Below are 20,057 nucleotides of genomic sequence, written 5' to 3'. Positions count from 1 at the left end.
AGTTTAAATGAATCAACACCCCCGAGCCATTCTAACTACCAGAAATCTCGAAGCACAGGCCGAGGGGGCGGTGTGGCAGCAATTTTTCACACCAGCCTATTAATTAATGAAAGACCAAGACAGACTTTTAATTCATTTGAAAGCCTGATGCTTAACATTGTCCACCCCAGCTGTGAAACTCAGAAACCAGTCTTACTTGTTATCATCTATCGTCCACCTGGGCCTTACACAGAGTTTCTGTCTGATTTCTCAGACTTTATATCTAATTTAGTTCTGAGCTCAGATAAAATAATTATTGTGGGTGATTTTAACATCCATGTAGATGCTAAAAATGACAGCCTCAACATGGCATTTAATCTGTTATTAGACTCAATTGGTTTCTCTCAAAATGTAAAAGAACCCACCCACCACTTTAATCACACTCTAGATCTTGTTCTAACATATGGCATCGAACCTGAACATTTAACAGTGTTTCCTGAAAACCCTCTGCTGTCTGATCATTTCCTGATAACATTTACTTTTACAATAATTGATTACACAGCGGTGAAGAGTAGACTTTATCAAAGTAGATGTCTTTCTGAAAGCACTGTAACTAAGTTTAAGAATATAATCCACCCACTGTTATCATCTTCAATGCCCTGTACCAACACAGAGCAGAGTAGCTATCTGAACGCTACCCCAACAGAGGTCGATTATCTTGTTAATAATTTCACCTCCTCACTACGTACGACTCTGGATACTGTAGCTCCTGTGAAAACTAAGGCCTCAAATCAGAAGTACCTGACTCCGTGGTATAATTCTGAAACACGTACCCTAAAGCAGATGACTCGTAATCTGGAGAGGAAATGGCGTGTCACAAATCTAGAGGATCATCATTTAGCCTGGAGAAATAGTTTGCTGCTTTATAAGAAAGCCCTCCGCAAAGCCAGAACATCTTACTATTCATCACTGATTGAAGAAAATAAGAACAACCCTAGGTTTCTCTTCAGCACTGTAGCCAGGCTGACAAAAAGTCAGAGCTCTTTTGAGCCAACCATCCCTTTAACGTTAACTAGTAATGACTTCATGAACTTCTTCACAAATAAAATTTTTATCATTAGAGAAAAAATTACCAATAATCATCCCACAGATGTAATATTATCTACAGCTACTCTTAGTACCATTGATGTTAAGTTAGACTCTTTTTCTCCAATTGATCTTTCTGAGTTAACTTCAATAATTACTTCCTCCAAACCATCAACGTGTCTTTTAGACCCCATTCCTACAAAACTGCTCAAAGAAGTCCTGCCATTAATTAATTCTTCGATCTTAAATATGATCAACCTATCTCTAATAATCGGCTATGTACCACAGGCCTTCAAGCTGGCTGTAGTTAAACCTTTACTCAAAAAGCCATCTCTAGACCCAGCAGTCTTAGCTAATTATAGGCCAATCTCCAACCTTCCTTTCATATCAAAAATCCTTGAAAGAGTAGTTGTCAAACAGCTAACAGATCATCTGCAGAGGAATGGTTTATTTGAAGAGTTTCAGTCAGGTTTCAGAGCTCAGCACAGCACAGAAACAGCTTTAGTGAAGGTTACAAATGATCTTCTTATGGCCTCTGACAGTGGACTCATCTCTGTGCTTGTCCTGCTAGACCTTAGTGCAGCGTTCGATACTGTTGATCATAATATCCTATTAGAGCGATTAGAACATGCTGTAGGTATTACAGGTACTGCACTGCAGTGGTTTGTATCATATCTATCTAATAGACTCCAGTTTGTGCATGTAAATGGAGAGTCCTCTTCACACACTGAGGTTAATTATGGAGTTCCACAGGGTTCAGTGCTAGGACCAATTCTGTTTACATTATACATGCTTCCCTTAGGCAGCATCATTAGAAGACATAGCATACATTTTCACTGCTATGCAGATGACACCCAGCTCTATCTGTCCATGAAGCCAGATAACACACACCAATTAGTTAAACTGCAGGAATGTCTTAAAGACATAAAGACCTGGATGGCCGCTAACTTTCTGCTTCTTAATTCAGATAAAACTGAGGTTATTGTACTCGGCCCTGAAAATCTTAGAAATATGGTATCTAATCAGATTCTTACTCTGGATGGCATTACCTTGGCCTCCAATAACGCTGTGAGGAACCTTGGAGTCATTTTTGACCAGGACATGTCCTTCAACGCACATATTAAACAAATATGTAAGACTGCTTTCTTCCATTTGCGCAACATCTCTAAAATTAGAAATATCCTGTCTCAGAGTGACGCTGAAAAACTAGTTCATGCATTTATTACTTCCAGGCTGGACTACTGTAATTCATTATTATCAGGATGTCCAAAAAACTCACTGAAAAGCCTTCAGCTAATCCAAAATGCTGCAGCAAGAGTACTGACAGGGACTAGAAAGAGAGAGCATATTTCTCCTGTTTTGGCTTCCCTTCATTGGCTTCCTGTTAAATCCAGAATTGAATTCAAAATCCTGCTCCTCACATACAAGGTCTTAAATAATCAGGCCCCATCTTATCTTAATGACCTTGTAGTACCATATCACCCTATTAGAGCGCTCCGCTCTCGCTCTGCAGGCCTACTTGTTGTTCCTAGAGTATTTAAAAGTAGAATGGGAGGCAGAGCCTTCAGTTTTCAGGCCCCTCTTCTGTGGAACCAGCTTCCAGTTTGGATTCGGGAGACAGACACTATCTCTACTTTTAAGATTAGGCTTAAAACTTTCCTTTTTTCTAAAGCATATAGTTAGGGCTGGACCAGGTGACCCTGAATCCTCCCTTTGTTATGCTGCAATAGATGTAGGCTGCCGGGGGATTCCCATGATGCATTGAGTTTTTCCTTTCCAGTCACCTTTCTCACTCACTATGTATTACTAGACCTCTCTGCATTGAATCATATCTGTTATTAACCTCTGTCTCTCTTCCACAGCATGCCTTTATCCTGTCTTCCTTCTCTCACCCCAACCGGTCGCAGCAGATGGCCGCCCCTCCCTGAGCCTGGTTCTGCCGGAGGTTTCTTCCTGTTAAAAGGGAGTTTTTCCTTCCCACTGTCGCCAAAGTGCTTGCTCATAGGGGGTCATATGATTGTTGGGTTTTTCTCTGTATCTATGAAGCGCCTTGAGGCGACTTTTGTTGTGATTTGGCGCTATATAAATAAAATTGAATTGAATTGAATTGAATTGAACAGCAGACAGGGATCAGCTGCAGGTTTAATACACGTCCTGAATTTGGTTTAGTTTGAAGTTTCTGTAAAATAAAACCAAACGTTGTGATTTGTCTCTTTATGAATAAAGTTGAATTGAATTTCTCTCTGAGCTCCTGCTTCTGTTGTCTGTCAGTGATTTTATCAGTTGGACATCAAGTAAAACTTTGGATAAAATGAAAACTGTTCACACAGTGTCTGTAAATCCACGGGTGAAAATAATACATGTAACATTCATACAAGTCCACGAGTGATTGAATGAAATGTGATCATGGAAAAATAAATTCAAAACTATTCAAGACTTTTACCATTAAGTGTCATCCTATTATGAAGTAACAGGAAGGTAATAACACTATAATATAATAATAATAAAGAAAATTAAAAAATATGGTATAACAGAGCTCACTGCCTCACACTGTCGATAGCAGCATTTCTTTTTAACCTTATTTCATTTAAGGCTCAGACGATCATCTGTTTCCACTTAAAGTAGTCTAGCTCTGATATCACTTTAGCCTCTGGATGGAGGATTTGCTATGTTAACTTATAGATAATAAACTCAACGTATTACAGACCAAAACCAAACACGTCCGTAGTATAAGACTGGATTTAACTCCCTTCACACCTGTCTCGACACAACAGTCAGGTCAGTCCCTTCCCTTTTAAGAAATCCACCTTAAATGTATTTTAAATGTAAGTGATGCAAAATGAATTTAATATTTTATCTTTAGTTTGTCAGGTAGCATCAGGTCAGATGGATGATGTTGGGTGAGATGGAGCAGACAGAGATGTCATCACAGCTGAGAGGAAGCAAAAGCCTCAACATCCAGGCTTAAAGGTGATGTAGGGAGCTAAAGCTAAAGCTCTGCTTTCTTTGTGTGCTTGTGCTAACAGTAACTTTATTCTTCCTTAAAAATGTAAATCAAACTAAAACTTTGATCAGTATGTTAAACGAGAAATGTATTCTGACCTTTTCTTTTCACACAAATGTGAAGTGAACCTGTCATTATACACGACTCTGAGAGAAACCGTATTCAGAGCAGAACACATTCCAGGCCACTTCAATTCCATTGCCGACTCCCTATCTCCCTCCAGACATTCAGAGCCTTGGCGCCCCATGCAGAGGCAGCTCCGACCCCAGTTCCTCCATTTTCAGCCACGACATTCGAGATCTAAACCCCAGCATCGCAGAACTCATCAGCATCTCCCAAGAAGCAATTTTAAATAGCCTCGTAGCAAGCTCATTGCATCAAAACTCCAACCTGCCCTTCCCGTCATTCGACATCGCAACAGTTTCCAGCTTCATATCCATGCCTTCTGGTTCGAGAGCATCAACATTCCCTCCATAAAGCGGCATCAATTTCCTTGCCAAACTGCTCACAGGTTCACCATGCCCAACCATTACGTCATTCCAGATATCACTACTCATCAAAAGTCTCCAGCGTCAGTCACCTGCCACGACCCTACACCGCTTACCCCTAACTTCAGATCTTCTGCATCGCTGCATCTCTACCCTCCGGCTGAAGTATAGCGACTACTTCCTGGCACGCACACTCAAAGCCATGTTCCTGTTCGCCTCTTCGGCCTTACGCTCACCTCCTCATCCTTGAAGTTCCATCCGACTCTTCACCTGTGCATGAGTGCCATCCACCCAGCCTCCAAAGACTGCTCCATTTTCATCCTCAAACGAAGCAAACCAATCAATCGGGCAGCACCACGCCTACATACTACTTCAAAATAAACTCTCCTTTAAGACCCTTCGAATAACTAACCCTCTACCTTGACCTCAGAAAATCTCAGCAAACCTTATCTTCAGATCCTCTGTTCATCACCGAATCTGGTGTGACCAGGAGATATTTTATTTTGTATTCTCACAATCAGTTATCATTGATTAATCATTTACCATTGTTAAATCGGTTGATAGAATAACCTTTTAATTACATCTGTGTTACTTTGAGCAAATATTAATGCACACTGACTGTTCAGTGAGGTTCTGTATCATTCTTGGTATCAATAAAGTTGTTGCACTTTAGTGCAGTCACACCATTCAGACCCACCAGTCCTGTTGGGCCCGGCCCGCCTGCGTGTAGTTCTGCACGTACGCCGGCCTGTAATCACATGCACGCACTTATGTAACACACACGCACGTTCACCTACACACTTAGTAATAATAGGAGGGTCGTCTGAGGACAGTTTTCTGATAGATACACTTTCACAAAATGCACAATGTACTACACACTTGTTTTTCTCTAACAACTAGCAGTTGATGTCCATATTAGGTAAACTCTCTGAACAGGCCCAAACTGTTATCATTTCCAGTAAGGTCTGACTGTGTGACGTCATCATGGGTTATATAAGGAGGGGGAGCTGTCCACTCTTTGGAGATCTGTGGCTGTACGCTTGTCTTCCCATGCTTCTGTCTTAGAAGTGTGTGATAAAATCACTATGTTTGTCACCTACACGGACTCGGCTGTTTTTCCTTCTTACCCAAACTGAACCAGACGCAACACTGGCCACGCCCCAATCAGGACATGGCCCCTCTCACACTTTCGCCAAGCGTCCTCGTCTTCCGGGATTCCTCCAAATCACTTCTCTGGCCATCCCTTCCTCACTGGCGTCACGACTTCTCCCTCCCACAAAAGAATCCCTGACCACTCAATTAAGCTCCTGGGTCGATGGTCATCACAAGCCTACCTGGTATACATTCACAAAATTCTCCAAAACTTCCGTTATGCCCAGTCTTTCCTCCTGCAGGGGATGCCGTCTTTGGGGGCCCGAGAGCCATTGCCAGTCCCCTTGAAGGCCTTCCCCAAACAGCAGCACTAATCACACTTCTTCATCCTTCATTGCTCATCGTTACCAAGGGAGTGGTCCCTGCTAGTGAAATAATAATCAAGATGGCAGATCAGCCGTAAGAACTACACTGACATGTCTGCTGTAACTGCGTCACTCTGCTCCACTTTGCTGTTTGTTGGTGTCTTTGCACACAGAGATTAAACTGTGATTATGATGTAACGATTTTCTGTAAATGTGAACGGGATTTTATGTGAAGGAGACACGAGGCTGGGTGGAGTTAACATCTGTAATCCAGGTGTTACAGAGACTAAGAAGTGTAATGTGTGTGTCAGTGTGATGTGTTGTAGTTTCAGGAGTCAGTATGCAGCTACAAAGCTTTTTGTTCAGTGTATACAAACAGCTGTAGCTACATAAAGGCAGCATGCAGAGACTCACAGTGTCTTATAATGAGAGGCTGCTTGTGCTTGTTACATACACACATTTAGTGTGTGTGTGTTCTCACTATGTGTAATGGTGGTCAGTAATAAACAAGTCCTCAGCAAGGAACAAGTGCCTCTTTAATGAATGCAGCACATAAAGGTACATAGCAAATTTAGCAAGTTCGCTAACCAAACTCTATTTTTCTCCGACAGCATTTTTCTCCACTTTTTTATGACACCACCCTCACAATATGGTGTATAACATTACAGGACACAACACTATAATTGACTGCTGTAGAAGTGAACAGTTGTACTTTGACCTTTAACCTCGCTGCTCAACATCATCATTTTAGAGTGGAGCAGAGCTGACCTGGGAGTTGAATATGTTCTTGTTTACTGGGATGAGCACTTTGATCTGGAAGTGTAGCATCCATCTTTTAAGAACCGGTGTTCTGAGAAACTGTCGTACTTTGGCAAATCGTCCTACCCGTATTATAATTTGACAGTGACTTCTGACTGAACCTACCCCTAACCATAACAAATATTCACAGTGGGTGAAAAAAAATGAAGTAAATTTGGGTTTTGTGTTGTGCACATGTGCAGCGTATGTGTAGAAACAATGGGTAGGATGGTTTGTGAGGCAGTATGGATTCCCAGAACACCGGGTTGGATCTTCAGGACAGACAGATGAAAGATGGAGACGTGTCTTTGATTCTGAAGGATGTGACGATTATTTTTTTCCTGTGCTGCCATGATTAGTGCCTCTGCGCTGTCTTTCAGTCCAGCTTTGTCTGGCAACTGGTAGGATTGCTGGATGTCAGCCACTTCTTGTATCTGCTGGTGGTACAAACTGTGCAGGAGCCTGTCCTTCCATGATGATTTCTCAGTACTCATGCTAGTCTCTGGAGGTTTTGCTACTGGCCTCTTAATGGTTCCCATTTGCCTGTGGCCTCTCTCTCTCTCTCACTCACTCACACACTCACACTGAATGATGCTTGTGCTGTTTATAGTCTGTGGTTGTGGTTTAATGTTTGTTCCTGCTATGAAGGCACGTGGCCTTCATAGCAGGAACTGACGGTTTGCTACAACCAAACCAGAACAAATCAAATTCTGCATCAGGCGTCTTTGTGAAACCCACAGAACCACATGAGGAAAACATCTGAGAGCAAAAGTTTATTAATCCTGCAGAGAAACTGCTGTAGGAACAAAAGACAACAAACATCAAGTCAATGAACAGATTTCCAGTAAGTAGTTCTGGGTCATCAGAGTCTAATTCAGTGATAAAAAGACATGAAACATATAAAAATCTGTAACATGTGGATGTCCTCTGGTCTGAGGTGCTGGGGGGACCAGTTAGAGACCAGCAGCTGGACGTCAGTGGTTGAACTGGTGGACTACTTCAGTGAAGAGTAGACGATGTCTGGCTCTGGTTTAAAGTCTGAACACAAACACACACAGTTCAAACAACAGGAAACATGATTACAAACTTTGTAGTTCGATCAAGACCTCCAATCTCCACCTCTCTGCATCACACACAGTCCCAGTTCAGACTTTATTGAGAACCAGCTCAGACACAAACCACAGAGCTTCCATACTGCTCACACTTTAATTGCATGTTGAAATCTCATTGGGTGTGATTCAGAGTTCAGAGAGCTTTGCCTGCACTGGTGCTTTAATTTGAAAATCGACTGAATTTTCTATAAACGATTCTATAAATATAACATCCAGAGGTGGTCTGTTGGGTTTAGGTCAGGTGAGCAATGTGGGCCAGTCAGTGGTATCAGTTCCTTCATTCTCTTAGATTTAGTGTTGCCACATGAAGAACCCAGGATCCACTGCACCAGAGTAGGGTCTGATAACGGGTCGAGGATTTCATTCTATTAGCAGTCAGAGTGTTGTTGCCAAGCCTGTAGAGGTCTGTGCTTCCCTCCATGGTTAAGGGTCAGTACCATCACTAACCTACCACCAAACTAGTCATAATGTTAAAGGCAGCGTAAAGTTCTCAAAGTCTTCTTCAGACCTGTGCTCAGCTTGAACCTGCTGCCAAGCAGGGCGGCTAAAGTGGACCTGCCAATTCTGGTATTCTGTGGCAAATGCAAATTGAGCTCCACTGTGCCAGGCAGTGAGCACAGGGCCCACTAGAGGACATCGGCTCTCAGGCACCCCCTCATTAAGTTGGTTTCTGGCTTTTTGGTCAGAGACATTCACACCAGTGACCTGCTAGAGGTCATTTTGTTCCTCTGGCAGTGCTCATCCTGTCCCTCCTTGCACAATTGAACAGATACTGGTCCTGCTTATGGGCGAAAGACCTTTTACAACCCTGTCCAGCTCTGATAGTGTTACTGCATGTCTCCTGAAATCTCCTCCATGTTCAGACTGTGCTGGCAAACAGAACAGACCTTGTGGCAGTCGAACGATCTGTGTAACCTCGGTAAGGTCCAGGTGTTGCCTCATCCTACCATTTCTGACTCCGACCCTAGCCAAATGCAAAACTAGTGAAAAAAAAAGTCAGAAAACACAACAAGGGAAACATGTCAGTCGCCTCCAGCTGTAAAACCATTCGTGTTTTGAGGGTTTTTCTACTGTTGTCCCTAAAGTGCATCTGTTGAGATGAAACTGATTTACAACTTTCTCTGCTTATTGACTATCTAAGATTGTGCACTTGAATTGGGAATAGTGAGATGAAAGAATTCACTTGAATAAAATCTGCTGACTTTAAGCATTGTGTCCAGATAAGTAGGAAGACCACACTATAACTGACAGTCTGTTCCATATCTCTTTAAAGGAACAGGTCAACTGTAAAAGAAACCTTTTTTTTCCTGATAGAAAGATGAGAAGTTTGATATCTTTCACAAGTCTGAGCCCTGAGTTTAAGTATTTGATGGAAAAATGCTAGAAGAATTATGCAATAGTTGATTTTCAGTAAGTCTGTTATGCTGTTCACAGATTCTGTGTATACTGTTACTCCTCTTTCAGTCAGTCTCCGTTTGTCCTTTTTTTTCCTACTGTGTTGACAGATTATCTTAGCTTAGCATGATGGCTGTAAACAAGATGAGCAGCTAGCTTGTCTCTGTCCACAGTCAAAGATAAAGAGCAGCTGTACCTGGGCCTCCTTGTTCTGATGGTTGTTTGTCCATAACGGACGTCTTCAGTTCTCACTGCTGAGTAGATCACAGCTGAATCAGTCTCTGTACAATAAACACATTAAAATTACTGCAACAGTGCTGTGATATTATTACACTACAGCGATGGAGACATTTCATTCTGTTCTTTTATACTTTTTAAAAACATTAAATGGTGTGTTTTTATAAACTGCAGCAGCTTTTCACAGTTTATATTATTAATCTTAACATCTCTGCTGTGAAACAGACCGAGCACAAAGGAATGAGGAAGTTTCTGAGAAAAAGAAGAAGGGCGGCCACAGAGCTGCAGACTGATGCACTTTTACCACAGAGCATGAAGGAAACATGCATGACCAGTGTTATCAGCCAAACCCAAACACACTGCAGCAAGAAGCTCCATCAGTGTCACACTAACTCGAGTCAAAAAGAAGCAGCACAAGTTTAAAAGAATAAAAAGTCACTGATGGATATAAAGGACATTTTATCTGCTCAGTCTCTTCATATGTCTCATGTTCACATGTTCCATATCTTAACTGTGTGTAGCAACAACAGATAACACACATGTGTGGGCCTCATCTGAGCTCTGACACATGTAGCTCAGTGACAGCACTGTCTCTCATGTGACTCTGACCTTTGACCTGTGTATTTATTATCTTTACCCAAATAATTGGAGCAGAACTTAAAATCTATAAGCTGTAAAAACTTTATATTTGAAGACTGAAAGAGACCCAGGAAGTGGTCACAGGACGAGGGTGACAGACTGTCTGAAGCAGTTAGAACAAGACAAGGCTGTTGGACCAGGTGTGCTTGCTTTTGAAACTGTGTCTTAATTCCACCTGTTTCATATACAAGGGTCAGTTCTACAGGCAGGAACGTGGGTGTGCCGTGGGCTCCCCAGTTTCACCCATTGTGGGCAACTTGTATATGGAAGACGTGGGAAAGAGGGCTTTGCTATCCTACCCTGAAACACCACCAAGTCATTGGTTCAGGTATGTGGATGACACCTGGGTGAACACACAAACCTCCATCTCTGGTTTCTTTGACTGGAGGGTGTTGAGGATTTGATGCTTTCACAACACTGTATGTGATGTCACTGGTGATGTCATCTTCTCCATCTGCTGAAATGAGTTAAAGTAAACACTTTTATGATTTAAGAATCTAAATGGACCAAATTATGATGACAGAATGGAAACAAAATACCACGATGAATAAGAATGAATATGTACAAACCTTCAAGTTTCCTGTGAACACATCGTCTCACCAGCAGAACCAGTAACACCAGTAGAACCACAACATAGACTGACCCAATGAGCAACAGCACAGAGAGAAGAGGAGGAGAGAGTGATGGAGGAAGAGTGATGGAGGTAGAACCAGGAAGAGGTGTGGATGTAGGTGGAGGTGTGGTGGTGTGTTTCTCTGAAATAAAGCAAACACAGTCATTAAGTTGTCGTCACATTGTGATGTTGAAACCTGCAGAAACAGATGAGTGTGTCACCTGTGACAGTGATCCAGCTGTTAGTGAGGGGAGGGGCTGTGTGTCTCAGCTGGAGGAGCCAAAGATGACATGATGGTATCCACATTGTTGCAAATGAGGATCTGATTATATATTCATTTAATATTGATTTCTTTTGAGAACCAGTGTGACTCTGTTTCTATTTTCAGTGACTAACAGAAAGCATGAGTTTAAGCCTGAGTGTAAATGTGACCAGATGAAGTGTGAGGTTGTGAGAAAGTCTCTGACTGCATTCATAGATGTGTCCTTTCAGCTGCTCGCTCTGATCCAACCTTTGGTCTCTAAGAAGAGGCTTCAGGGAGATGTTTGCTACGTTGGACTGTAGGACCATCAGAAATGTGTGCAGTAACAAAACAGGCAGCACTGAAAGCAGCTCTAAGTGTTTGTGTTGTTCAATGATTTGTGCACAACAACAACAATGGGACCTCTCTCATCCATCAGTCACCATGTGGACATTTTTCTGACACACTTTGAAGCTGATGGACGTTTTGTGTCTGCACTAAGTACGTTTTCAGCAGCTATGGCACCGGCAGGATTCACTTTCACAGACTCACAACCACCAGCTTCACCCCTCCCCTCCCCCTCCAGCTGTAGGCTTTAACATTGAGTTTCCCCACACATGTTTACAGACGAGTTAGAGAGCAAGAGAAGAAGAGACGGATTCATAAATGTCTTTGTTTCTGCTCTAACCAAACAATGCTGCTCTACAACTCTAGACTACCAGCCACAAAGACAACAGCTGGAGAAACATCTGTCTACCTCTGACATCCACCAGCTCATCCATACAACAAACACACATCAACAACCAGGAAGCAGCTTCACCTCTGATCACACACACACTCAACTCTACTCACTCACCTGGAGGATCAACATGAAGATAGATGATGCTGATGGACATCCATCGCCATGTATCTTCCATGAACACACGACACTCGTATGTTCCAGTGTCATTAATCGTCACATCCTTCAGAATCAAAGACACGTCTCCATCCTTCATCTGTCTGTCCTGCAGATCCACCCGGTTCTTAAAAGATGGATGCTGGTAAAATGGATCAAAGTGACCATCCCAGTGCAAAATGACAACTTCTGACTGCAGGTAAACTTTTGTCCACTTTAAAAATTTGATGTTGTTGTTTGGAGCTCGACATGTCAGAGTGACGTCCTGTCCAGACTCAGCTGTGATGTTTTTCTGGTCTGAAAGAGGAAACAATACAAAGCAGAGAGGTAAAAGGTCAAAGTACAATTATGATCAGAATGATTGACTTTAAATATTTTGTTTATTTCCTTTGACATTTGAGTTTTTAGTCATGTTGGATTTAATGAACCTCTGAACATCCAGCAGGTCACCAGTGACCCACTGAGGGGGAATTTTAGCCTCATGCTAAACATGCAAAGTGTCAGAAACTACAAGATGTTAGCTTCCACAGAACAACAACATGTGCTGATAATAAGTGAACATAATGTGTGAGAGAAAGCAGCCTCTCATTATAAGACACTGTGAGTCTCTGCATGCTGCCTTTATGGAGCTACAGCTGTTTGTATACACTGAACAAGAAGCTTTGTAGCTGCATCCTGACTCCTGACACTACAACACATCACACTGACACACACATTACACTTCTTTGTCTCTGTCACAGCTGGATTACAGATGTTAAGTGTCCACCCAGCCTGGTGTCTCCTTCACACACAGACAAACTGAATCCAGATGAAAATAATCCTCCTGTACTTCTTATTATCTGAGAGAGAACCTCAGTTTAGTTCAATCTCACCTGCAGAGACGAAGACAAGGACAAACAGCAAAGTGCAGCAGAGCAGCGCAGTGCCAGCAGCCATCTCTGTGTCAGTATTTGTGCTGATCCGACTCTTAGTTTGTTCTAAATGTCTGAGTCTCACGCTGTTTTCAGTCAATAACAGAGCCTGACTTTATATACTGACTACATCAGATCTGACTTTCAGAAGCTCACTCGGACTCTGCGCTGTTTGTGGTGCATTCAAGAACCTCGGGAGTCCGAGCAGCGGCTGACGTCACTCCGTGGTTGAGCGCGTTTCAGCAGTAAAGTTGAAAACAGGGGTGTTTGCTCGTTATCAGGATCAGGGGTCACTAACAGGCGGACCGGGGTCCGAGTCCGGACCCAGTCGCCATCCTATATGGACCCGGACCTATAGTTAACAAAATATTAAATTATATTTAATTTTGACGGGGCGATTCAATTTTAAGCGGTAACCTTACATTGTATTAGACCAGGGAACATACAAACCAATTGTGTGCGAGTTAAGCCACCCACGTGACACTACTTAGCCAATCACATCTGCACATTCAAGGCGATCGCAACGCTGAGTTCAGACAGAACACAGACAGACAGAGGAAAGAGACGGTGAGAGGCCAATGACAAGCGAGACGATTAACGATACAGGGAGACAAGACGTGAGCGGGAGTCACAAGAGGTAAAACAACTATGGCGCTTTCAAAAAAGAGAAAAGTAGACACCGAAAATAGAACTTTCAAGACTGAATGCCATCCATCCGCTTCCCCTTTTCAGGGTCGCGGGGGGCGCTGGAGCCTATCCCAGCTGTCATAGGGCGAGAGGCGGGGTACGCATATATGTTCATTCTTCCGGCCGCAAGCAGCAAACCAGTGTGTCTCATATGTTCAGAAACAGTGGCACTGATTAAAAGTGGCAATGTCAAACGCCACCATGAGACAAAGCACAAAGCCTTTGAACAATCATACCCACCCAAGTCTGAACTCAGGTCCCAGAAAATTAGCAGTCTCAGAGCCCACTATGATCAATCCACAAGGATCTTAACCAGTTCTTTCACCGCCCAACAACGTGCTCATGAATGTTCCCTCAGAGTTGCTTGGATTTTAGGTCAACACAAAAAGCCCTTTGCAGATGCAGGTGTTGTCACAGAGTGCATGAGTGCAGTAGCAGAAACATTACTTGAGGGTAAACAAAAAGAAGAGCTTTGTGACAAAATAAAGAAAATACCTATGTCAGCATCAACAGCCACAAAGAGAAGTGAAATATTAGCTCAGGATGTGCTGTCCCAGCTGGAAGAAGCTATTCATAAGACACCATGTGTAGGCTTGGCTGTAGATGAGTCCACTGATGTGTCGGACAATGCTCAGCTGTTAGTTTATGTAAGGTTCTTCAACAATGATAAGAAAGAGTTCTGTGAAGACCTGCTAGGTGTAACTTCCCTTCACAGCACTACAAGAGGAGAGGATATTTACCTGGCCATTAAGGAAATGTTAACAAAGCGAGGAATAGAGCCAAACCAAGTGGTTTCAATAACCACAGATGGAGCCCCTGCTATGATGGGGAGAGAGAAAGGAGCTGTAGCAAGAATGAAAGAGGACAAGAGAGCTTTCTTGGAAGAGCTGGAAAGTCAAAAAGCAACAAACTTTTCTCTCTTTTTAAATGATGGGAAAAACATGGATATTGTGGCCTTTTTGGTTGATATCACTTCACACCTGAATGAACTGAATTTGAAGCTGCAGGGGAAGGACAATTCAATTTGTGAACTGATGACAGCTGTCCGCTGCTTTCAGAGGAAACTTGAAGTGTTCAAAGAAGACCTGCAAGGAGACTATGCTCACTTCCCAACAGTGAAGGAACAGGTTCAGGGACAGAGAGATGTGTCCTCTTTTGTTGACTTTGTTGATAAGCTGATTGAAAACTTCAGCAAACGTTTTGATAGCTTCAGCTTTGGACAGCAGCTCACCATGTTCATAAAGAACCCATTTGCCATCACTGATGTCAGAGGGTTCTCAAAGGAAGTCACACAGCACTTCAAGTGGGCAAATGCTGGGCCTCTTCAAATGCAGCTGATTGATCTCCAAGCAGATGTGGCCCTGAAAGAGCAGTTTGGAAGAACTGAACCTGCCACTTTCTGGCCCCAAATGGTCTCTGAGACAGCTTTCCCAAATCTGAGGAAAGTAGCCCTGTACATCTTGACCATGTTTGGCTCCACATACAGCTGTGAGGCAGCTTTCTCCACAATGAACATAATAAAAACTAAATATCGTTCCAGGCTCACCAATGAGCACCTACACATGTGTATGAGAATGGCCCTGACACCATTCCAGCCCAAATTTAAAATCCTAGTAGAGCAAACTAAAGCTCAATTCTCTCACTGAACAACAGAAAGTGGGGAAGTGGAATATAAGGGGGTGAAAGACAGAGAAACTGTAAAATTATTAAAATGTTTTGATGTTATCTGTTGAAACTGTATTGAGACTGTTAAGTCGAGATGTAAAATGTAAAGAAAAAGGGAAACTTTTTTTCTGAAATTAAGCACTTTGTTTTAAGATGCACAATTTAGCCATTTTATTTATTTTCTCTAATTCATTTTAAACAGCAGCCCTATATCTAATGTAGGCCTACTGTGTGTTTCAGCGTTAACAATAAATTTTGTTGAAATGTTTTTAACTTGTATTTTCATTGATTTGACAGTCTATTGTTCATACGTTCAGATATAAATTAAAAAAAAAAAGGTTGCTTCTCTATCACAATCATAACGTAAGTTAGACATTATGATGTCCTGGACCTCTGCTTGAGAAGATTTTCTCCAACTGGACCTCCTCAAATTTTAGTTTAATACCCCTGGTTTAGAGGCTTTCATGAATCAGTAGAAATCAGACGTACAGCTTGTTGTTGTGCTGAAAGCTCCTGCAGCACATTCATCGACAGAGTCTGCTCACTGCTCCGTCTGTGGCTTTTTCAGCGAGTCACAGATACACAACACTGCTGCGCATTTTCAAAGACTCACACTTTCACCACTGTTCGCTGTTTACGTTGTTACCAGGGTAACTGCTTTTTACAGTGACTGCTTGGATCTGGTTAGACATACAGATGTGTTCTAGATGTTGTCTACAGATAACCATTCAATCTCCGGCTGGACTCGAACCTGTGTGTCTCTGTGACAAGCCGACATTTTCCTTGGACATCACCGAGCTGCTGAGCTGCTGAGCTGCATACATCCTGTTCTTTCTGTCAGCTGTTTAAGACCTGCTGCTGATTTAGCAAAAGTACAGAAGCAGCTCCACTTAGGGTTAAATACCTGGAACCTCTCTTAAACATTTAGAATTTTATAATAATTTCAATTGAGAAGTGAAAATGTGTTCAGGGGTGGATTTTGAGAATTTTCTTTTAAGTGGCAAAGCCATTTTTTTTTTATTACACATATGAAGGTGTTACATCCTGTAATATGTATTATAATACATGGTTAAAATGATTCAAATGCAGTAATTATACACGTTTCACATAAATATAGTCTATAACTTTATTTTCTTTAACCCAGATAATTAAAGATTTCAGTTACATAGAAAATGTGGATTTTGCTTTTATGCACTGTATAGCCTGTATAATAAATAAATATGTTGTCACGTCCGGTGTGGCAGACGTGTGGAGTTTGTAGAAAGGACCCAAAATGCGGCAGCTCTGGTGCAGGTGAGTATTTATTGAACAGAAGTGGATACAAACAGAAATGGCGAGGCTGAGCATGAACTAAGAAAACCTAAACTGGAAAAAAACTAACATAACTAACCAGAAACCAAGATGCAGGGAGACCGAGGGGAACAACACAGACGAACCAGCAACGAGGACGAGGTAACACACACTATAAATACACACGCCAGGAATCAGGGGATGGGAAGCAGGAGGGAAACACACCTGGAAGACATCACAGCTGACGAGGCAGGGGAAACGTAAATAGAACACAGTGACATAAGACAGAGACCTTCAAAGTAAAACAGGAAACACATACATGTAATGACACAGACTCAGAGACGCGGACTAAACACAGAGACCTACTACACTAAGGGGATGCAAAGGCAGGGAAGACACCAAACAGAGGGAACACCACTAAACCCTAGGAAACCCAAAACAACAGTCATAATACTAAACTATGAAAAGTAAATCACCAAAAACACTGGGTCACCGACCCAGGATCATGACATATGTAGCCCATTAAGTATAAAATCCAGAAAGCTACACAACATGGTGTGGTTCAGATACAAACACAAGTCTAACTTAAGTGTCATACTCTTTTTTTTTTTATTAGAAATATTCAGTGGCATTTACACAAATGCCAGAAATCTACACTGTCATGACCACTTTTAAAAATCCCCTCTTGTTTAGCTGACATGTCAGCGCCCTCCAGAGGCCAAGAAACATAAGACTCATACAGGTCTGATTCCAACTCACATATGCGTTTTTTACGTGTGCATGTAGAAAGATCAAAATGATCCTCTTGACACACTGTTGATAATGATGGATTTAAACTGGAAACTATCCTTTATTTCGGCAAAGCAAAATGCAAACAAAACCAAAAAGAGAGAAAGACTAAACAACTAAAACCTAAACTGGGAAAAACTGAAAAACAAGAATAAAGAAACTAAAGACCTTAGATGTGAACCATGCATCATCAAAACCTGACCATGGGAAATGCAGTGAATAACACGCAGATAATCCAGCAACCAACCGAAGAAGACAAAGGGCTTAAATACACAGAGGGATAACGAGGTAATGAGACACAGGGGGAGAGCTCAGCTGGGAGAAATCACATACAAGGAGACAGGGCGAAGCAAAACTGAAAACACTAACATAGGGGTGGGAATGCATGCTTGTGTCTGTGTGTGCCTGTTTGTCTATGTCTATGTGTCCCGTCAGGTCTTAGACTCCACCTCTCTCAGAACATCTTAGGCTCCCCGAGGTGGGGGTCTATTTCCCCCCCCCCGACACACTCACTGCCAGTGGTGGGTGCATCCACACGCTGGTGCATTAAGCTCTCAGTGTCTGGGCTGGGTCCTTGGGTATTTGCTCCTGGTGGCTGGTTGGCAGAGCCTGGCCCCTCTGGCTCTGCTGGACCCCTGCTGGGGAGTGGAGGGGCCCTTGGATCTCAGATCTCTGGGCCTGGGGCTTCATCTGTTCTGGTGCACAGTGGAGCCTGTGGGCTCGTCGCTGGGGCCCCTGTGGCTTCTGCACTGTGGCTGCTGGATGACCCCGCTTTCAGGGCTCTCCTCTGCTCTTTTTTGAGTGGGGGCCGCAATTGTCCCTGCGGTGGTCCACCTGGGGCTCTTATGTTCCGGGGGGGGGGGGGCTTTGGATGTCTGGGGCGCAGGTCTCCTCTATGTCTGCTTCATGTCCTGGGGGGCAGGGCTGTGTGCTCGCCACATACTATTAGACACTCATGAACACGATCGCTCACACATACAGGTCACAGACAGACAGTATCTTGGTTGCTGCTGCCTCTAAACATATCTTGCATTATTACTGTGTGCTGTTCAGTAATATTTAATATTTCTTATTTACTTTTATTTGTGCATATGTTGGTTGTTGCTGTCATTTCTCTGCTGTGTGGTTTTGTTTTTTTTCGCCAGGTTTTGAAACAGATTCTCTGTTTTTTCGCTCTCTCTCTTTATCCCTCTGTCCCCAACTTTTCATCCTTCTTTTTCTTTTCCGCTTCCCAGTCTTGTCTGTTGTGATTATAATAACTCAAAATAAAAAATCAGAATAAAGATCTAATGAAATATGACTATCAAGTGGATAGGGCTGGGCGATATGGCCTAAAATCCATATCGCGATATAATTTGAAGCACGTGCGGTAACGATATATATCGCGATATATTCTTTTCTTCTGTATAACGTATTTTCCACACTATAAGGCACACTCTGCTACCACTTCCAACATAAATGAAGACAGGAAACTAAACAGCAGTGGCGTTTGCAGGGTTAATGAAGTTGGACTACCTGGTATATAATGTTGTGCTACGTGATTGCTAGCGACACAGCTATGTTAGCATAACATTAGCACAGTGAAGCTGGAGGATGAATGCCAACTTTTTTTCCACTCGATAAAAGTTAACGTGAGGGATTCTGGTGGTCAGGGACAAATGCAATCGCATAGCAGGATGCTATACACGGGCCAAACTTCAGTCAGGAGAACAACTGAGATTATTCATCCACAATACGAGGTTAGTTATTAATATACTGCAACGTGGGAACAGAACAGCTGTGAGAGAATTCAACATTAATGAATCAATGTTACAGAAGTGGAGGAAGCGCAGTTTTTGGCTTTCCCCATATTTCAAAAGTGCTTCATCTCTTTGCTATGACTGTCGCCCACCATAATTTGCAGATGATAATGGTTGTAGCCACTGCGATGCTTTCGACCAAAACAGGCGCAGCTTGATGACATTATCAACGTGCGCTATCGCGGTAGAGCGGTATAGTCAAAATCTCTATCGTTGGCCAAATTTATATCGTTTCTATCATATATCGTTTATATCGCCCACCCCTACAAGTGGACCATTAATGCCATAATGGTCCACTTGGGAAAGTAAATCTGTCTGGCATTATTTTGGCCTTCAGACAACAATTGATTGCTACGCTGTTGGACAGGACAGGCAAAAAAGAAAAAAAGAAACCAGTGTGGCTTTGTGAGTCAACCTTTACTGTATAATCTGAAAATATATTGAGATAGTACATCGTTACACATATGTAGACAGTCTCACACAGTTTTTGCTAGGCACACTACATTAATGGTGATGAGCAGGAGGGTAGGAAGGTGAGTTCCCTCTTCTATTTAATCAGATAGGAAGCAGCTGATGTCCTTACTGGTGAGCAGCCAGGAGAAATTAGTGCAGCAGCAATGGAGCTAACCAGGTGAGCACGGAGAGAGTGTGGCAGGTCAGCAAGGAAGCCGGTTACTTTAAACATAGCACAGAATTGCTTGGGAAATGACTCGAGAGAAACACAAGAGATGCATAGCTGATTGAAAGGCAGACAATCTGGTAAAGAGTGGAGGTCCAAGCTGCTCTTACAACTGCTGCTCTTACAACTGCTGCCTTTGATTGCAGGTGAGGAGGGCAGGCTTGAGCTCGGAGGTCGCCACCCAGGGGCAGACCGCTCCCTTAGCAATGGAGAATAGCGGATCCCCTATCGTTGGCACCGAGGTCATGACAATTACAGTGAGTGGTCTGGCTGGTTTCAACTCAAAACACCAA

General features: G+C 42.7%; 1 protein-coding gene across 1 annotated transcript in view; it reads right to left on the bottom strand.

Annotated features, from left to right (window-relative positions):
* Positions 1 to 7,806: 7,806 nt before the first annotated feature.
* LOC146578496 (V-set domain-containing T-cell activation inhibitor 1-like) overlaps positions 7,807 to 20,057 on the bottom strand; it is a 71,697-nt gene continuing 59,446 nt past the window's right edge. Inside the window, exons 4-5 of the mRNA XM_085267817.1 lie at positions 11,906 to 12,241; positions 7,807 to 7,850 (exon numbers count right to left, since the gene is read on the bottom strand). Coding sequence (XP_085123943.1) covers positions 7,807 to 7,850; positions 11,906 to 12,241 — 380 coding nt within the window. The remainder of the gene's footprint in view (positions 7,851 to 11,905; positions 12,242 to 20,057) is intronic.

This window comes from Mchenga conophoros, linkage group LG3 (assembly GCF_057382185.1).
Source record: "Mchenga conophoros isolate Kocher_MC1m ecotype Shallow Benthic linkage group LG3, M_conophoros_male_GT1.1, whole genome shotgun sequence".
In the NCBI taxonomy this organism is placed as follows: Eukaryota; Metazoa; Chordata; class Actinopteri; order Cichliformes; family Cichlidae; genus Mchenga; species Mchenga conophoros.
Note: the sequence above shows the minus strand (reverse complement) of the source record. Positions and strands in the feature narration are given on the sequence as shown.